This window comes from Salmo salar, chromosome ssa14 (assembly GCF_905237065.1).
Source record: "Salmo salar chromosome ssa14, Ssal_v3.1, whole genome shotgun sequence".
In the NCBI taxonomy this organism is placed as follows: Eukaryota; Metazoa; Chordata; class Actinopteri; order Salmoniformes; family Salmonidae; genus Salmo; species Salmo salar.
The window spans coordinates 32,217,795-32,238,461 of record NC_059455.1 but is presented as its reverse complement, the minus strand read 5'-3'; the positions used below and the strand labels follow the sequence as shown (position 1 = coordinate 32,238,461).

The window sequence follows — 20,667 nt, the reverse complement described above, 5'->3', positions numbered from 1 at the left end:
CGCCGGAGAGAGAGCATACCTGACACATGGAAAAATAATGTGTAGATGCTTTTTCCCCGAAGAAGATGAAGTTTATGAATTTCCTGCCTGGGCTGTGGGGCAGTGGAATTATGACATTAATACGTCATGGTATTTTGTAGGAGTTGTCCCACAACTCCTGCATACCAACCAATAAGCATCCAGGATCCAAACAATCTGTTTTATAATGTTGTTTAACTATCATCGACTTAATTCTACACATGAATGATTGTGTAACTATTATTGAGTTAACTACACTGAACAAATCTATAAAACGCAACATTCAAGAATTTCAAGGATTTTACTGAGTGAGTTACAGTTCATCCAAGGAAATCAGTCAGTTGAATTAAATTCATTACGCTCTATGGATTTCACATAGCTCGGAATACAGATATGCATCTGTTGGTCACGTATAATGTTTTCTGATGTCAACATTGTGAACAGAGTGCCCCATGGTGGCGGTGGGGTTATGGTATGGGCAGGAATAAGCTACGGACGACGAACACAATTGCATTTTATCGATGGCAATTTGAATGAACAGAGATACCATGACGAGATCCTGAGGCACATTGTCGTGTCATTCAACCGCCTCCATCACCTCATGTTTCAGCATGATAATGCACGGCCCCATGTCGCAAGGATCTGTACACAGTTCCTGATAGCTGAAAATGGCTCAGATCTTCCATGTCCTGCATACTCACCAGACATGTCACCCATTGAGGAAGTTTGGGATGCCCCGGATCGACATGTACGACAGCAATATCCAGAAACTTAGCACAGCCATTGAACAGGAGTGGGACAACATTCCACAGGCCACAATCAACAGCCTGATCAACTCTATGAGAACGAGATGTGTGAGGCATGTGACCAACAGATGCATATCTGTATTCCCAGTCATGTGAAATTCATAGAATAGGGCCTAAAAAAAAAAAAAATGGTTTAGTTTATTAATTCGACCATTTAAAAAAACAAGCACACATAAAACTTGAAAAATCCATACATGCACATGAATATAATAATTGAGGATAACACACAGTAAAGTTTGGGACTTATTTCTTATTTAGTTGTTCCGGAACTCCAATTTGAGCAGCAGCAGCTGAAAAATGAGCTCCTACAAATATTGAAATTTACATGGTTTTTAGAGTGAAGTACATCGGAAAAAAGCAAAAGAAAACTGCAAGACTGAATAGGAGAAAAAACAAGCAACAAACAAAGAAGATAGGCTTTTGAAAAATAACTATTTTTCATAAAATTGTAGTTATCTTAGCTAGCTGAATTGTTTACCAGTTGCTAAGCAGTTGCTAGGGACTCTTTTGGAAGAAGCTAGCTAGCTAACGAAGAACAACAAAGAATATCTAGTTAACAGAAGAAAAGAAAGAGAAAATCAGGACAGAAGAAAAAGGATATCAAAGTGAAACAGTTCTCTAAAGACACAGGAGACAATAATACAAGAAACAACACTTCTGTAGCTTGTCAACTATGTGTCTGTCTATCCCTGTTCTCTCCTCTCTGCACAGGCCATACAAACGCTTCACACCGCGTGGCCGCTGCCACTCCAACCTGGTGGTCCCAGCGCGCACGACCCACGTGGAGTTCCAGGTCTCCGGCAGCCTCTGGAACTGCCGGTCTGCAGCCAACAAGGCTGAGTTCATCTCAGCCTATGCTACCCTCCAGTCCCTAGACTTCCTGGCGCTGACGGAAACATGGATTACCACAGATAACACTGCTACTCCTACTGCTCTCTCTTCGTCTGCCCACGTGTTCTCGCATACCCCTAGAGCATCGAGCCAGCGGGGTGGTGGCACTGGAATCCTCATCTCTCCCAAGTGGACATTCTCTCTTTCTCCCCTGACCCATCTGTCTATCTCCTCATTTGAATTCCATGCTGTCACAGTTACCAGCCCTTTCAAGCTTAACATCCTTATCATTTATCGCCCTCCAGGTTCCCTTGGAGAGTTCATCAATGAGCTTGACGCCTTGATAAGTTCCTTTCCTGAGGATGGCTCACCTCTCACAGTTCTGGGTGACTTTAACCTCCCCACGTCTACCTTTGACTCATTCCTCTCTGCCTCCTTCTTTCCACTCCTCTCCTCTTTTGACCTCACCCTCTCACCTTCCCCCCCTACTCACAAGGCAGGCAATACGCTTGACCTCATCTTTACTAGATGCTGTTCTTCCACTAATCTCATTGCAACTCCCCTCCAAATCTCCGACCACTACCTTGTATCCTTTTCCCTCTTGCTCTCATCCAACACTTCTCACTCTGCCCCTACTCGGATGGTATTGCGCCGTCCCAACCTTCGCTCTCTCTCTCCCGCTACTCTCTCCTCTTCCATCCTATCATCTCTTCCCTCTGCTCAAACCTTCTCCAACCTATCTCCTGATTCTGCCTCCTCAACCCTCCTCTCCTCCCTTTCTGCATCCTTTGATTTTCTCTGTCCCCTATCCTCCAGGCCGGCTCGGTCCTCCCCTCCTGCTCCGTGGCTCAACGACTCACTACGAGCTCACAGAACAGGGCTCCGGGCAGCCGAGCGGAAATGGAGGAAAACTCGCCTCCCCTGCGGACCTGGCATCCTTTCACTCACTCCTCTCTACATTCTCCTCTTCTGTCTCTGCTGCTAAAGCCACTTTCTACCACTCTAAATTCCAAGCATCTGCCTCTAACCCTAGGAAGCTCTTTGCTACCTTCTCCTCCCTCCTGAATCCTTCTCCCCCCCCTCCTCCCTCTCTGCGGATGACTTCGTCAACCATTTTGAAAAGAAGGTTGACGATATCCGATCCTCGTTTGCTAAGTCAAACGACACCGCTGGTCCTGCTCACACTGCCCTACCCTGTGCTTTGACCTCTTTCTCCCCTCTCTCTCCAGATGAAATCTCGCGTCTTGTGACGGCCGGCCGTCCAACAACCTGCCCACTTGACCCTATCCCCTCCTCTCTTCTCCAGACCATTTCCGGAGACCTTCTCCCCTTCCTCACCTCGCTCATCAACTCATCCTTGACCGCTGGCTACGTCCCTTCCGTCTTCAAGAGAGCGAGAGTTGCACCCCTTCTGAAAAAACCTACACTCGATCCCTCCGATGTCAACAACTACAGACCTGTATCCCTTCTTTCTTTTCTCTCCAAAACTCTTGAACGTGCCGTCCTTGGCCAGCTCTCCTGCTATCTCTCTCAGAATGACCTTCTTGATCCTAATCAGTCAGGTTTCAAGACTGGGCATTCAACTGAGACTGCTCTTCTCTGTGTCACGGAGGCTCTCCGCACTGCTAAAGCTAACTCTCTCTCCTCTGCTCTCATACTTCTAGACCTATCTGCTGCCTTTGATACTGTGAACCATCAGATCCTCCTCTCCACCCTCTCCGAGTTGGGCATCTCCGGCGCGGCCCACGCTTGGATTGCGTCCTACCTGACAGGTCGCTCCTACCAGGTGGCGTGGCGAGAATCTGTCTCCGCACCATGCGCTCTCACCACTGGTGTCCCCCAGGGCTCTGTTCTAGGCCCTCTCCTATTCTCGCTATACACCAAGTCACTTGGCTCTGTCATATCCTCACATGGTCTCTCCTATCATTGCTATGCAGACGACACACAATTAATCTTCTCCTTTCCCCCTTCTGATAACCAGGCGGCGAATCGCATCTCTGCATGTCTGTCAGACATATCAGTGTGGATGACGGATCACCAGCTCAAGCTGAACCTCGGCAAGACGGAGCTGCTCTTCCTCCCGGGGAAGGACTGCCCGTTCCATGATCTCGCCATCACGGTTGACAACTCCCTTGTGTCCTCCTCCCAGAGTGCTAAGAACCTTGGCGTGATCCTGGACAACACCCTGTCGTTCTCCACTAACATCAAGGCGGTGACCCGATCCTGTAGGTTCATGCTCTACAACATTCGCAGAGTACGACCCTGCCTCACACAGGAAGCGGCGCAGGTCCTAATCCAGGCACTTGTCATCTCCCGTCTGGATTACTGCAACTCGCTGTTGGCTGGGCTCCCTGCCTGTGCCATTAAACCCCTACAACTCATCCAGAACGCCGCAGCCCGTCTGGTGTTCAACCTTCCCAAGTTCTCTCACGTCACCCCGCTCCTCCGCTCTCTCCACTGGCTTCCAGTTGAAGCTCGCATCCGCTACAAGACCATGGTGATTGCCTACGGAGCTGTGAAGGGAACGGCACCTCCATACCTTCAGGCTCTGATCAGGCCCTACACCCAAACAAGGGCACTGCGTTCATCCACCACTGGCCTGCTGGCCCCCCTACCTCTGAGGAAGCACAGTTCCCGCTCAGCCCAGTCAAAACTGTTCGCTGCTCTGGCACCCCAATGGTGGAACAAGCTCCCTCACGACACCAGGACAGCGGAGTCAATCACCACCTTCCGGAGACACCTGAAACCCCACCTCTTTAAGGAATACCTAGGATAGGATAAAGTAATCCTTCTAACCCCCCCCCTTAAAATATTTACATGCACTATTGTAAAGTGGTTGTTCCACTGGATATCATAAGGTGAATGCACCATTTTGTAAGTCGCTCTGGATAAGAGCGTCTGCTAAATGACTTAAATGTAAAATGTAAATGTAATTTCCATTATGGTCCTCTTAATTTATTTCAATTGACTGATTTCTTTATATGAACTGTTTAATCTTTGAAATTGTTACATGTTGCATTTATATATTTGTTCAGTATATTATCGACTTACGTCATAACTGTTACTACAAATGAATGATCGTTGTTTTACTATTATCTACTTGTTATCTACTTAAATACAGCACATTAATATGTATTGTGTAATATTGAACTCAACACAGATGGCAAGACTAAATTCATACATTTGAAATTTGGCCAATAGGAGCAACCAGCTATGAGTACACATCTTCATTTGAACACTCTTTTGTTACTGACAATTTTCCTGCATCACAGGATATGCAGATGAGCTTTGTGATTTACATAAATTCACTGAAAATCCACACTAACACACAGTTATATTAACAGTACTGCACTTTTCATGTAGACTACTTTTAGCCAGCTAATAGCCTAACCACTGATCAAGCAATATTATGGACTAAACTTCAAATCCTGTTGCTGAAGGATTATTTTGCTGTGACAGTATAGTTCAAATTAAGATCCTACATCTGTATATTTCTGTTTACTCTATTGAATGTACGTGTACTTGAATTGTAGCCCATAAGTAATGTGACCATACATTTACAATCCTCTCACTCCTCTTTTCTCAGGGAGTGCTTACAGAGAATGCATGGATAATGGAACGTGGGCTCTGAAGAGCAACTACTCCAGTTGTGAACCCATTTTGGAGGAAAAGGTTGGTATAACTATTGGTTATACAGATCAAACTCTATGCCTTCTCCTTTATTATGCTCATTGCAAGTAACCTGTTAGATACAACGTTAACAACCAGAACCACACACGGTACATAACCAAAAGTATGTGGACACCTGCTCATCAAATATCTCATTCCAAAACCATGGGTGTTAATATAGAGTTGGTCCCCCCACTCTTCTGAGAAGACTTTCCACTAGATGTTGGAACATTGTTGTGGGAACTTGCTTCCATTCAGCCACAAGAGCTTTGTGAGGTCGAGCACTGATGTTGGGCACTTAGGCCTGGCTTGCCGTCGGCTATCCAATTCATCCCAAAGGTGTTCCATGGCGTTGAGGTCAGGGCTCTGTGCTGGCCAGTCAAGTTCTTCCACACCGATCTCAACAAATAATTTCTGTAAGGACCTCGCTTTGTGCACGGGGGCATTGTCATGCTGAAACAGGAAAGGACCTTCCCAAACTTTTGCCACAAAGTTGGAAGCACAGAATTGTCTAGAATGTCATTGTATGCTGTAGTGTTAAGATTTCTCTTCACTGGAACTAAGGGGCCTAGCCCGAACCATGAAAAACAGCCCCAGACCATTATTCTTCCTCCACCAAACTTTACAGTTGGCACTATGCATTAGGGCAGGTAGCGTTCTCCTGGCATCCACTAAACCCAGATTCGTCCGTCGGACTGCCAGATGGTGATGCGTGATTCATCACTCCAGAGAACGCATTTCCACTGCTGCGGAGTCCAATGTTGGCAAGCTTTACGCCACTCCAGCTGACGCTTGGCATTGAGCATGGTGATCTCAGGCTTGTGTGCGGCTGTTTAGCCATGGAAACCCATTTCATGAAGCTCCCGACTAACAGTTCTTGTGCTGACGTTTCTTCCAGAAGTAGCTCCAGCAGGGCAGAAATTTGATGAACTGACTTGTTGGAAAGGTGCCATCCTATGACGGTGCCACATTCAAAGTCACTGAGCTCTTCAGTAAAGCCATTCTACTGCCAATGTTTGTCTATGGACAATGCATGTCTGTGTGCTCGATTTTATATACCTGTCAACAACGGGTGTGGCTGAAATAACCAAATCCACTAATTTGAAGGGGTGTCCACATATTTTTGTGTATATATAGTGTAATCAGATCAACCTGTTAGACATGATGATGTACAATATGTACTAGATAACAACAATTAAAATGATATCTTTGGAATGATTGTGTAACATGATTAGCGGATCATTTTCATGCATACTTTAGGACATTCAAAATTATGATATTTATGTTTGCTGCTTTACTGATGTCACAAATACGGAAAGATTTTCACATATAGTGCAGAATTAGTTGTGGCATAATTACCTTACTTGTCTGATTAGGGCATATTTATGGCACATTTACTATATAATAACAGTTTATTTATTCTTACTAATCCAGTCAGCTAAAGTATGTAATTTATCATCAAAATGTTTCACATTTCCATTTGTATGTATTATCGATATCTTTTGAAGGTGAATCTATCGAGATTTTGAAGTAGATCTTGTGATATTCTCCCCACAGAGGAAATATCCAATGCACTATAAGATTGCTCTGATCATCAACTACCTAGGCCACTGTATTTCTGTGGGAGCTCTTGTCATAGCCTTCATTCTCTTCTTATGCTTAAGGCAAGTACAGAAATAGTACCCTTCTAAATGTATCTGCAGTACATGTGACCTCTTACAAAATAATGAGTGAAATTTATGTGAACTGCAGGACTGCCCTCCTATTAGGCTAACTCGCTTAATGTCTTTTAAGTGTCTATGTAAAGTATACACTGTGTTTTGATGCTTGTTAATATAACATTTAAAAATATATATATGTATCTTTGATCAAGTAAATTGCACCCAAGAATAAAATGTGGTCAAATGTATACTTGTCGCCTACTATAGGAATATGTTTTTGACTGGAATATTTTAACTTTAGGTATGTAGACTAAAACATTGTTTTCTTTATTTCCGTCTCTAGGAGCATAAGATGCCTTCGAAACATAATCCACTGGAACTTGATAACAACCTTCATTTTGAGGAATGTTATGTGGTTCCTACTTCAGTTGATTGATCACAACATACATGAGAGCAATGAGGTAACTGTCGTTACATATTATTATTTACAATTCACATGACTGTTAAGCTTTTTATTGCACTAATAACTAACTATGTTTGTTTTCCTATCTTTCTACAGCCTTGGTGTCGTCTTATAACGACTATATATAACTATTTTGTGGTGACCAATTTTTTCTGGATGTTTGTTGAAGGATGCTACCTTCACACAGCCATTGTGATGACTTATTCAACGGACAAGCTAAAGAAATGGGTCTTCTTGTTCATTGGCTGGTGTAAGTGCATTCTAATTAATAATGTTCAGCATCAGCAAGTGTTTGAGTACCAATTTACTATGTCAGACAATGACAAGTGACTGACGTCTATCATAAAACTGCATAAGGCAGAATTAAAAATTTTACATTTTAGTAGACACTCTTATCCAGAGCGACTTACAGTAGTGAATGCATACTTTTCATACATTATTTTTCCGTACTGGTCCCCCGTGGGAATCAAACCCACAAACCTGGCATTGCAAACACCATGCTCTACCAACTGAGCCACACGGGACCGCCTAAATATGAAACATGAAATGGCAGTTATTATGTTTACCCTCTTTTCAAAACTGTTAATCATATTATCACCTCCATGAGCCATTGTGACAGTCTAGAAATAGGAATATAATTTTTACTGTAGCTGTAAGAGGTAAATCCCCACATATTACATAGAACAGACCAGTGATTTTATTCATTCACCTCCGACACAAAGGGTGAATGCTACAGAATGCTTGAGTATACGTATGTAGACAATGTAGCTAAATATCGCTGATTAGCAAAACAAAACTCCATTCCATTTCCCTCAAAGCACCTTTTGAGATGAAACCAAAAGCATGTATTTTCAAGAAAAGACCATATGCTATTGGATTGTGGGGAAATCAGAGGTGGTTGTGCATCATTTCAGGCCTGTGATTGAGCGAGTGCTTGACGGGACGGGCAGCAGATGCCTCCAGTCATCACCACATAAATGACCCACGCTCACCTAGAGCTGAAGTGTTAGTGAAAGCACATTGCAGTCAGGAGAGACTAACACTTATGTTAGAAGCTGACTCACACCATGGAGAGGCACCTGAAATGACACGAGTAGGCTTGAGTCATTCGGCTGAGCTCAGCTCACTGCTGAACCATCTTGCCGTTTTCTTTATGTAACATGTACAGTAGTGTAGGACTTTATATGCACTGGAATAAAAACATTGATGGATATGTTTATAGCTCACATTTCAGTGAATCATCCCAAAGAGCTCTTTGTACTTATTGTAGGTTAGGGTAAAGACCAGGGTATAGTAAATACATCCAGTATAGTTATTAGAAATCTCATCTTGGCCCCAAAATGTAATTAACTAAAGGTTGTTCACTCAATTCAGCTACGTGTAGTGGAAGTGTTGTGGAGTTGTTTCATTCCATTGGTTTCAGCAGTGGGATGTGTTGGTGTCAGAAGTGGGATGACGGTCAGAATTAATTTTATGCATTTACATTTAACAAAATGTCTACCTATCCTTGCACAATTCCCAGTTTGAGTTTAAATTGATCTAGCAGTCTGTCTGAACAGTTATGTCTTTGCTATGCACATTTATTGTGTAAGAAGTGAAAACCTTGCACAGTAGTGGATAATTTGTCTATATATGTTATAAGTTAAGATTGTAATCAGGTTTTATGTTGGTTGTATTGAGCAAACCCTTCAGTAATTTACTCAGACTGCCACAGTTCCACTGATGATCAAGTGGTTTTCATGCGCAGGTCTCAACTTTGAAGTGGAATCTTACAGTATTTGCAACAATGAATTATGATCTCTCATTTCAGACATTACCGTGACAAGACTTGGTTCTTACTTTTGTGAATCATAATTTCTAATCAGTATGTCTGGCATGTGGATTAATTTAAAATATACTTTCTTCTCTTTTTCTAGATTAGAACAACTATGCGTTGTCTAGGTATTATAAGGGCACTAGGCGAGACCCAGATGCAGACACGGGTGGCAGATGGTTCAAGTCTCTGATATTTATTATAATCCAAGGGGCAGGCAAGAGAATGGCCGTGGACAGGCAAAAGATCATAAACAAGGTCAGAGTCCAGGAGGTACCGAATGGCAGGCAGGCTTGAGGTCAGGGCAGGCAGTATGGTCAGGCAGGCGGTTACAGTCAAGGCAGGCAAGGGTCAAAACCGGGAGGACTAGCAAAAGAGAGATAAGAAAAAGCAGGAGCATGGCAAAACACGCTGGTTGACTTGAAAAGACAAGACGAACTGGCAACAGACAAACAGGGAACACTGCAATAAATACCCAGGGGAAAACGGGTGACACCTGGAGGTGGGTGGAGACAATCACAAAGACAGGTGAAACAGATCAGGGCGTGACAGGTATTTGTATTTATTGTGGCTCCCCATTAGCTACTCTTCCTGGGGTCCAGACACATTAAGGCACATGACAAAATAAACAGGGATTAATTAGGGGGTAGGAGGGCCAGAAGTGGCAGAACGGAGTACTCGGGTTGGGGTGTAGGGTTTGAGCATAGTCTGAAGGTAGAAAGGAGCAGTTCCTCTTGCTGCTTCATAGGCAAGTACCATGGTCTTGTAGTGGAAGTGAGATTTGACTGGGAGTATGTGGAGGAACAGGTGAAATGGGAGAATTTATTACGGACAGACTTCTCCCCATCTTAGCTACCATTGCCTCAATATGTTTTGACTATGACAGTTTACAATCATGGTTTATAAATCTCAACTTGCTCAATTTCCACATTATTCATTACAAGATTTTGTTGAGGTATAGGGCTTAGTGAATGGTTTATTCCAAATGCAATGCTTTTAGTAAAATAAAATGGCACTAGCTTATTACTTGCCACACATTCTAAAACTGACAGCAGCACTTTGTTAAGTGTTGCAGTGATTTACTTACTGTGATAGCTGATGTGTATACATCCTGGCTTTACACACTGGCTACTCAGTGCCAGTGGCAGGTCATTAGTGAAGATTGAAAAAGTAAGGGGCCTAGACAACTGCCCTGGGGAATACCTGACTCTACCTGGATTCTGTTGGAGGCTTCCTTAAAGAACACCTGCTGTGTTCTGTTAGACAGGTAACTCTCAATCCACAATATAACAGGGGATGTAAAGTCATAACATATACATTTTTCCAGCAGCAGATTATTATTGATAATGTCAAAAGCTGCACTGCAGTCTAACAAAACAGCTCCGACAAGCTTCTTATTATCATTTCTTTCAACCAATCATCTGTCATTTGTGGAAGTGATGTACATGTTTAGTGCCCCTCCTTATAAGCATGCTGAAAATCAGTTGTTAATTCATTTACTGTGAAATAGTATCGTATCTGGTCAAACACGTTTTCCAAAAGTTAACTAAGGGTTGGTAGCAGGCTGATTGGTCGGCTGTCTGAGCCAGTAAAGGGTGCTTTGCTATTCTTGGGTAGCGGAATTACTTTTGCTTCCCTCCAAGCCTGAGGGCACACACTTTACTGTAGGCTTAGATTGAAGAGATTGCAAATAAGAGTGCCAATATAGTCTGCTATCATCCTCAGTAATTTTCCATCCAAGTTGTCAGACCCAGGTGGCTTGTCATTGTTGATAGAAAATAATTTGTTCACCTCTTCCACACTCACTTTAGGGAATTCAAAATGACATTGCTTGGATTGACAGAGGCATTCAGTGGAGTTAGAGGAATATAAATTAGGTTACTTAAATTATGACTTCCAACACCCTTGGGACAATATTTGAAGGGCAGCAGGTAGCCTAGCGACTAAGAGCATTGGGCCAGTAGCGCTGGTTTGAATCCCTGAGACGACTAGGTGAATCATCTGTTGATGTGCCCTTGAGCAAGGCACTTAACCCTAATTGCTCCTGTAAATTGCTCTGCATGAGTGTGTCTGGTAAATGTAAGATGACATAGCCTAACACAGACAGAAGCATGTCTGTTCTATTAAATATATTCTCAAATACTTGTGTGCCGGAACTGACATGCATTATTGTTGCTGACACTGATGTTCAGATGAAGGGAATTAAGTAGTCTAAAATGCGTACCATCGCAGTGCTCAACTCAAACAGCTGTGTAGCCTACTATAGCTGCTGGCAACCTAATTCAAAGCCTATACTTTATCACTCAGGTAACTTTCCAGTGCTACTATTTTTGTCATGTAATGTTGTTATTAAAACTGAATCAGACAACCCCATAGTAGAATAGTTGACCTATTTACCTAGTCGTCTTGTTGTTGTGTGTTCTATGCAAGAGTAATATTCCTCTCGAGGCGCATTCAAGTTGGTTAAGCCATAGGAGGAAAACATGTATTCTGACAAGCAGTCAACGCACAACAATTCTTAATGGAATTACGGGAAAACACTTTTGAAAGCAGTTTTGGCAAACGTATTTTGCTAAGCAGTTTTGGCCTTTGTTAAAAGAGAATGGGATCCCAGTTCTCCATCGCTACTACGTTTATTTCTCTACTCCTTCAATTGTGCATGTGAAATCATTTTACAAATGCAGTTTTCCAACTGAGTTTCAAACATGGTTCAGGCCCAGCTGCACAATAGAGCTCTTAAAGGGGCAATGGCGTCTTAAAGGGGCAATGACATACTTTGTAATAGAAACCAAAAAATGCACATTTTTGTGTGAATAATTATTAAGAAGTATTTATATATACATATTTATATAAAAATAATAAGCATTAATAATAACAATCAGGATGTTGTGTCCAATGGGGTAAATGCAGATTGACAAACCCCATGCTTCAGCCTATGTATATTTTATAACCCTATGCTGCAGCAGTTGGGCTACAGGACATAAAGCTTATTGCTAATAACCCATCTGATAATATAGACTATGCATAGGCTACAAATCATTTTTACATACATTTTACAAATATGTTATTGGGCCCATTTCTGGAGGTGGAAATTATATTTTAGATGGTCAGCATACTTTTTAAAATCATGAATTTAGAGTAGAACGTCCTTTTAAAAAGTCACCAGAACTGAGCTTCTCAGTCCTACATATAAATTATCCTAGGGAAGACCCCGGACCCCCTAAGCAATGGGTCTGGAATTGGTCAAACTCACAGTTTAATACATAAACAAAATAATCCTCAATCCCTAAAAGCATGATGGCCATGACTTTCTTACATGAAAGGGGAGGACCTCTTCAGCGTCTCATCCCGTCAGCGGGATCAAAATCCAGCGAAAAATCATATCGCCAATTAGCATTAAAAAAAATCATAATTGAAAAAAATATATATATATATATATATTTTTTTTTTATAGATACACCTCTCCTGAATCGACCCACGTCGTCCGATTTCAAAAAGGTTTTACAGGAAAAGCAAATCATTAGATTATGTTAGATGAGTCCATCGTAAAAAGCAGCAACAGAGCCATTTTCCGACCAACCACTTGCATCACATATAACCAAAAAACAGCTAAATGCAGCACTAACCTTTTACAAACTTCATCAGATGACACACCTAGGACATCATGTTATACAATGCATGCATTCTTTTGTTCAATAAAGGTCATATTTATATATAAAAACAGCATTTTACATCGGCGTCTGACGTTGACTAAATAATTTCCCCTCAAATGCGTCCCGGTAAACAATGCTACAATTCCCTAAATTACTATCCGATAACGATTTTTTAAATGTATATTGTCAATCTAACATTTATAGATGAATATCTCTTGAGAACACCTGTCATACCAGATTTTAAATTAACTTTACTGGGTAATCACACTTTGCGATAAAAGGAGATGCGATACTCAGAAAATGAGCTAATATACAGAGCTCGGCGCCATCTTGGAACAATCGCATGTCACATCTCATCTTGTATAATATTGTCAATAATCGCCTACCTTTAGTTGTCTTCATCAGAAAGCATCCCAGGTCCACAACAGATGTATTTTCGGTCGAAAAAGTCCATACTTCACGTTCCATTAGCCTGCTGTTGGTAGCGCGTCCTAGGGCTCTCTCCAAGCGCAGGGCTGAAGTTCCGGATAAAATGAGATTCTCCCGCCTGTAGGTTCGTTCAAACATGTCAAACGTTGTAAAACATTAATCTTCAGGCCCTGTAACACCAAGAGAGCCAATAAGATTCGAGGGGGATGATTTCATTGCCTTTAAAACCGTTTCCAAAGGTGGGGGTAGACATGGCCGCCGGCGTCATAATGGTGATGGCCCATCCCCTGTGACCAATTTCCAATGACTCTCATTCACTGAGTTTCGACTGTATAAGGCTCAAACCACTGTGAAAAGACTGGCGACATCTAGTGGAAGCAATAGGAAGTGCTCACTGAACCATGGTTAACGGTGTGATTTATAGGGAAAGATGAGAAGTCGAGTCCACAATTCTGAATTCCACTTCCTGTTTCAATCGGTCTCGGGGTTTTGACCTAGCTTCTGAGTTTGATTAGTAGGCCGTTGAAAATGGGAACGATTTTTTTTCAAAATGCGCTGTGGCGCCCCCTATCCTAGGCTATCCTCAAGAGGTTTTAATTTGGCCCCAGACAATCGATCTGAGATCAACTTAAGTTTCATTTCTGGGATCTTTTTTATTTTTCTTTAACCCCTGAATGTAAAAAGTGGAATAGCTTTAACTTTATCTGTCCAACACTAGAGACCAAGAAGATAAGAAGTTCTTAAACCAGATCAAAGTAGAACTGGACGGATCCAACTGGCCTCAATGGATTCCCTTAATTTAATCTCTGTAACAGCTGCTAAACACAGCAGCCTGATTCTAATTTAGAGCATGTCCCTACTCTCTAATGATATTAACACTATCACTCAGATGTAGTCTTCAATACTTTTAGATGTGATGTTTATTGGCAAATAAGTTTTTTTTTTAATTCTTTCTTTCAGGCATTCCATGTCCTATAATTGTTGCTTGGGCTATTGGGAAGCTTTACAATGAAAATGAACAGTAAGTGCACATTTCTAATTAACAACAACAGTGGAATCTCAAGCATTTTATAGTAAGTAGTTTGTGTTGTAGACATTTTGTTGTATCTGATAACCTTTGATGGAGTGCATAGAAACCTATACGTATCACGTTTCAGGTAAGACACAAATGCAAACTGTGTTGAAGTAACAATGTTTATTACAGCAACAGGGGCAGTCAAATGACAGGTCAAGGCAGGCAGGGGTCAATAATCCAGAGTAGTGGAGCAAAGGTACAGGACGGCAGGCAGGCTCAGGGTCAGCGGCAGGCAGAGTGGTCAGGCAGGCGGCCTCAGATTAAGGACAGGCAAGGGTCAAAACCAGGAGGGTGAGAAAAAGAGAGAATGGGGAAAAGCAGGAGCTGAGACAAAACGCTGGTTGAATTGACAAACAAGACGAACTGGCAACAGACAAACAGAGAACACACGTATAAGTACTCAGGGGATAATGGGGAAGATGGGCGACACCTGGGGGGGTGGAGACAATCACAAGGACAGGTGAAAAAGATCAGGGCGTAACAATACGTGTATGTCCTGGTAAACGTGTTAGTCATAGATAAACCTTGAATGATGTCTTATATCCTTTGTGGTACAGTGTAGTACTAACCTTTCTGGCGCAGGCGTTCCGCTAGCGACCCACCTCGACAACATCCGGTGAAATTGCAGAGAGCCAAATTCAAAGTACAATAAACGCAATATTAAACATTCATGATAATACAAGTGTCATACATGATTCTTTAGCTTAGAATCTTGGCAATCTAGAATCTTGGCAATCGTCGGATTTCAAAAAGGCTTTATGGCGAAAGCACAGCATTCGATTATCTGAGGTCAGCGCCCCACAACAGCATATTATCCAAACAAGCACAGGCGTCCCAAAATCCCAAATAGCGACAAAATAAGTCACTTGCCTTTGAAGATCTTCCTCTGATCGCAATCACAAGAGTCCCAGGAACACATTGAATGGTCGTTTTGTTCGATAAATTCCTTCTTTATATCCCAATTAGTCCGTTTAGTAGGCGTCATTGAGTTCAGTAATCCACCAATTCAGAATGCAGACATAGGAGTTCCAAAAATTACCAGTAAAGTTTGTCCAAACAAATCAAACAATGTTTCTAATTCATTATTAGGTCCTCTAATATCTAAATAAATGATAATATTTAATACGGAGCGAACTATTTTCAATAGGAAAGGAAAAGAACGCAGCGCACTCCCTCAGTCACACACGCAATGAGACTAGTTTTGCCATAGGACTTCTTGAGGATAAACAACTATTCCTCGTTGGTTTTGTCAGAATACAAGCCTGAAACCATGTATAAAGACTGTTGACATCTAGTGGAAGCCATAGGAACTGCAATTTGGGAGGCGGAAGTCTTTGTTTTCAATAGCTTAACCTCTTACATCTAGACGTTCCGCTAGCGGAACACCTGCTCCAATATCCAATGATAGGCGTGGCGCGAATTACAAATTCCTCAAAAATACAAAAACTCAATTTTTCAAACATATGACTATTTTACAGCATTTTAAAGACAAGACTGTCCTTTATCTAACCACACTATCCGATTTCAAAAAGGCTTTACAGCGAAAGCAAAACATTAGATTATGTCAGCAGAGTACCCAGCCAGAAATAATCAGACACCCATTTTTCAAGCTAGCATATAATGTCACAAAAAACAAAACCACAGCTAAATGCAGCACTAACCTTTGATGATCTTCATCAGATGACACACCTAGGACATTATGTTATACAATACATGCATGTTTTGTTCAATCAAGTTCATATTTATATCAAAAACCAGCTTTTTACATTAGCATGTGACGTTCAGAACTAGCATACCCCCCGCAAACCTCCGGTGAATTTACTAAATTACTCACGATAAACGTTCACAAAAAACATAACAATTATTTTAAGAATTATAGATACAGAACTCCTTTGTGCAATCGAGGTGTCCGATTTTAAAATAGCTTTTCGGTGAAAGCACATTTTGCAATATTCTGAGTAGATAGCCCAGCCATCACTGCTAGCTATTTAGACACCCACCAAGTTTAGCCCTGACCAAACTCCGATTTACTTTTAGAAAAGTTTGATTACCTTTGGTGTTCTTCGTCAGAATGCACTCCCAGGACTGCTACTTCAATAACAAATGTTGGTTTGGTTCAAAATAATCCATTGTTATATCCAAATAGCAGCGTTTTGTTCGTGCGTTCAAGACACTATCCGAAGTGTAAATAAGGGTCACGAGCACGACGCATTTCGTGACAAAAGATTTCTAAATATTCCATTACCGTACTTCGAAGCATGTCAACCGCTGTTTAAAATCAATTTTTATGCCATTTTTCTAGTAAAAAAGCGATAATATTCCGACCGGGAAAGCGTGTATACGTACAAAGAGAGAGAAAATAAAAGCATGGGATCCCCTCGTGCACGAGCCTGAGTCTCACAGTACTGTGACCAGCCACTATCCAAACGCGCTACTTTTTTTCAGCCAGAGCCTGCAAATCCACGATTCAGCTTTTTGCCGCCTTCTGAGAGCCCATGGGAGCCGTAGGAAGTGTCACGTAACAGCAGAGATCCCCTGTAATGGATAGAGATAATCAAGAAGGGCAAGAAATGGTCAGACAGGGCACTTCCTGTAAGGAATCTTCTCAGGTTTTGGCCTGCCAAATGAGTTCTGTTATACTCACAGACACCATTCAAACAGTTTTAGAAACGTTGGAGTGTTTTCTATCCAAAGCTAATAATTATATGCATATTCTAGTTTCTGGGCAGGGGTAATAATCAGATTAAATCGGATACGTTTTTTATCCGGCCGTGAAAATACTGCCCCATAGCCATAACAGGTTAACCTTTGAATTGGCTGGCAGGTCAACAGAAAATAAATGTGTCCTCGGGTTTCCGCCTGCCAAATCAGTTCTGTTATACTCACAGACAAAATTTGCGTATGCATATCCTAGCTTCTGGGCCTGAGTAGCAGGTAGTTTACTTTGGGCACCTCAGTCATCCAAACTTCAGAATACTGCTTTAAATCCTTTTAGTATCGTGGAGTAACTACCAATATTGACTCAAGGTGATTCAGCAATTTACTGTATTGTAGGTGTCACAGAGGCATTCGCTGTAGCATTTACAAGAGGATAATTCATGTTATCTAAAGTTATTTGATAGATAAGTGTAGTTGAAAATGTTATTTCTGTCCTTTTTAATACAAGAAAGTCAGACGTCAGTTCATTAGTTAGAGGTCATGTTTTATAGTTTTGACTTTGAGGTCTATGCTGCTATTATAAAGGTACTTCTCGGAAAATGAAGAGTCCACATTCACCCTCCAATTCATTCAGATCAAATTTAATTTCATTCATAGTAGCATTTTCTGACTTGGGTACTCTGGAACAGAGGCGTCATGGCCATAGGGGGCACAGGGGCACGTCATTTTTATCCAAGCCAAACTTGGTGCAAAACCATGCCCACGAGTAACCTAGCAACATTCAAAGCCGCGCTGATTGGTCAGAGTTCAGATGTTCCATGTGACAAAGTAAATGTGCATGAGAGAGAGGAAGAATGCTTTTTTATAAAAATATATAAAATAATGTTTCTGTAATACTACAAGCCACCTAGCAATTTTATGAAGTTGTCTTTAGCTAGCCTAGATAGGTTCCCAATCTCCCAACCTCATAACTAGCTACCAAGAAGCCGGTTCAGGTTATCAATCAAGTTAGATAGCTAGCTTGTCTAACTATCGTAGCCGTCATGCCTGCTGGCAAGGTTAGTAGACTTTAGAAAAGCAAGCAATTACTATATGTACTGAATAAGACTCACATTTCCTTTCAATCTTTTACCCAGATTTTAGCACCAGTCAGGATGATACAGACAGCTCAAGAGTTATGCTTAGATATGCAGAATTAAGCATAATGATCATGGCTCTACATTGTGTAGATGAAGGGGAGGAGACAGGTTAAATAAGGATATTTAAGCCTTGAGACATGGATTGTGTATGTGTGCCATTCAGAGGGTGAATGGACAAGACAAAAGATCTAAGTGTCTTTGAACGGGGTATTGTAGTAGGTGCCAGGCGCACCGGTTTGAGTGTCTCAAGAACTTCAACGCTGCTAGGTTTTTCACTGTCAACAGTTTCCCGTGTGTATCAAGAATGGTCCACCACCCAAAAGACATCCAGCCAATTTGACACAACTGTGGGAAGCATTGGAGTCAACATGGACCAGCAGCCTTGTGCACCTTGTAGAGTCAATGCCTCAACGAATTGGGGCTATTCTGAGAGCAAAGGGGGGTGCAACTCAATATTGTTTTGTCCACTCAGGGTAGATTGATACAAATGGTGATACAAATGGCCATTAATTTAATGTTTGTCAACAGATGCTGGTTTGGGAAAGAACCTGGAAAGTATATTGACTACATTTATCAAGGACCGGTCATCCTTGTTCTTTTGGTAAGTTACAAGATGGTCATCTCTCATTGTTTACTCCCAAGTGGCGCAGTGGTCTAAGGCACTGCATCTCAATGCAAGAGGTGTCACTGGCTGTGATTGGGAGTCCCATAGGGTGGTGCACAATTTGACCGGGATAGGCCATCATTGTAAATATGAATTTGTTCTTAACTAACAGTTCCTCAGTTGTTGTTTTTTCATTACTAAAACATCATGTTCTACATAATGAACTCTTAATTAAAGTTTTCCATCTGTATTCTCTGCTAGATAAACTTCGTTTTCCTCTTCAACATAGTAAGAATTCTCATGACCAAGCTGAGAGCTTCTACCACATCAGAAACCATACAGTACAGGTGAGTCGCTTCTCCTGTGGGGTTGTTATTTGGAATATTGCATGCCATATTATGCCACCTTTACTTGACCCCCATTTCATAATTATGATAAAAGATTTAGATGAGATTCTGCATACTTAAGTAAAAGTAAAGATACCTTAATGGAAAATGACTCAAGTAAAAGTGAAAGTCACCCAGTAAAATACTACTTGAGTAAAAGTCTAAAAGTATTTGGTAATTGCAAAAACATACTTAAACCTCTCTTGGGCATGTGGGACGCTACCGACCCACCCACGGTTCACACTATTCAACAGCCAGTGAAAAATCAGAGCACCAAATTCAAAACAACAAAATGTCATAATTCAAAGTTCTCAAACATACGACTATTTTACACCATTTTAAAGATACACTTCTCCTTAATGTAACCACATTGTCCGATTTCAAAAAGGCTTTACGGTGAAAGCATAAAGTTAGATTAGGTTAGGACAGGGACAACACAAGAAAAAACACAGCCATTTTCCAAGCAGGAGAGAGGTCACAAAAACCAGAAATTCAGCTAAAATTAAGCACTAACCTTTGACGATCTTCATCAGATGACACTCCTAGGACTCAATGTTAGACAATACATGTATGTTTTGTTCGATAAAGTTCATATTTATATCCAAAAACAGCATTTTATATTGGCGCGTGATGTTCAGAAAATATTTTGCCTCCAACAATTTACAAAAATACTCATCATAAACGTTGATAAAATATTAAACTGTTATTCAAAAATGATAGATAAACATCTCCTTTATGCAACCGCTGTGACAGATTTTAAAAAAGCTTCACGGGGAAAGCACACTTTGCAATAATCTGAGTACGGCGCTCAGAAAAATACATCAGGCAATACAGATACCCGTCATTTTGGAGTCATCTAAAATCATAAATAGCATTATAAATATTCACTTACCTTTGATGATCTTCATCAGAAGGCACTTCCAGGAATCCCAGGTCCACAATAAATGTTGTTTTGTTCGATAAAGTCCATAATTTATGTCCAAATACCTCCTTGTCGTTCAGTAAGCTACTCCAAATGTAGGAAGCGTGCTCAAAATTTCACGACGAAAAGTCAACAAAAAGTTATATTTACGTTCGTTGAAACATGAAACATGTATAGCATCAATCTTTAGGGCCTTTTTAACATAAAACTTCAATAATATTCCAACTGGACGATTCCAATGTCTCGAAAAACGTTATGGAACACAGCTACCTCTCACGTGAACGCGCGCCACAAAACTCATGTCATTTTCTGAGTCACCAACTTCCCGGCCTTCTTGTTCGCTCTCTGTTCACTGCAAAAGCCTGAAACAAGGTTCTAAAGACTGTTGACATCTAGTGGAAGCCTTAGGAAGTGCAAAATGAACCCTAAGTCACTATGTGTTAGATAGGCAATGACTTGAAAAGACTACAAGCATCAAATTTCCCACTTCCTGGTTGGATTTTTCTCAGGTTCTCAGGAGTTCTGTTATACTCACAGACA

The 20,667-nt window shown here is 41.3% G+C and overlaps 1 protein-coding gene across 2 annotated transcripts in view; it reads left to right on the top strand.

Annotated features, from left to right (window-relative positions):
- Positions 1 to 20,667, top strand: part of LOC106569328 (corticotropin-releasing factor receptor 2) — an 81,997-nt gene that overhangs the window by 52,606 nt on the left and 8,724 nt on the right. For both annotated transcript variants that reach the window (XM_014140566.2, XM_014140567.2), the window contains 7 exons: positions 5,242 to 5,327; positions 6,882 to 6,988; positions 7,329 to 7,446; positions 7,545 to 7,698; positions 14,304 to 14,364; positions 18,744 to 18,816; positions 19,081 to 19,166. In XM_014140566.2, coding sequence (XP_013996041.1) covers positions 5,242 to 5,327; positions 6,882 to 6,988; positions 7,329 to 7,446; positions 7,545 to 7,698; positions 14,304 to 14,364; positions 18,744 to 18,816; positions 19,081 to 19,166 — 685 coding nt within the window. The remainder of the gene's footprint in view (positions 1 to 5,241; positions 5,328 to 6,881; positions 6,989 to 7,328; positions 7,447 to 7,544; positions 7,699 to 14,303; positions 14,365 to 18,743; positions 18,817 to 19,080; positions 19,167 to 20,667) is intronic.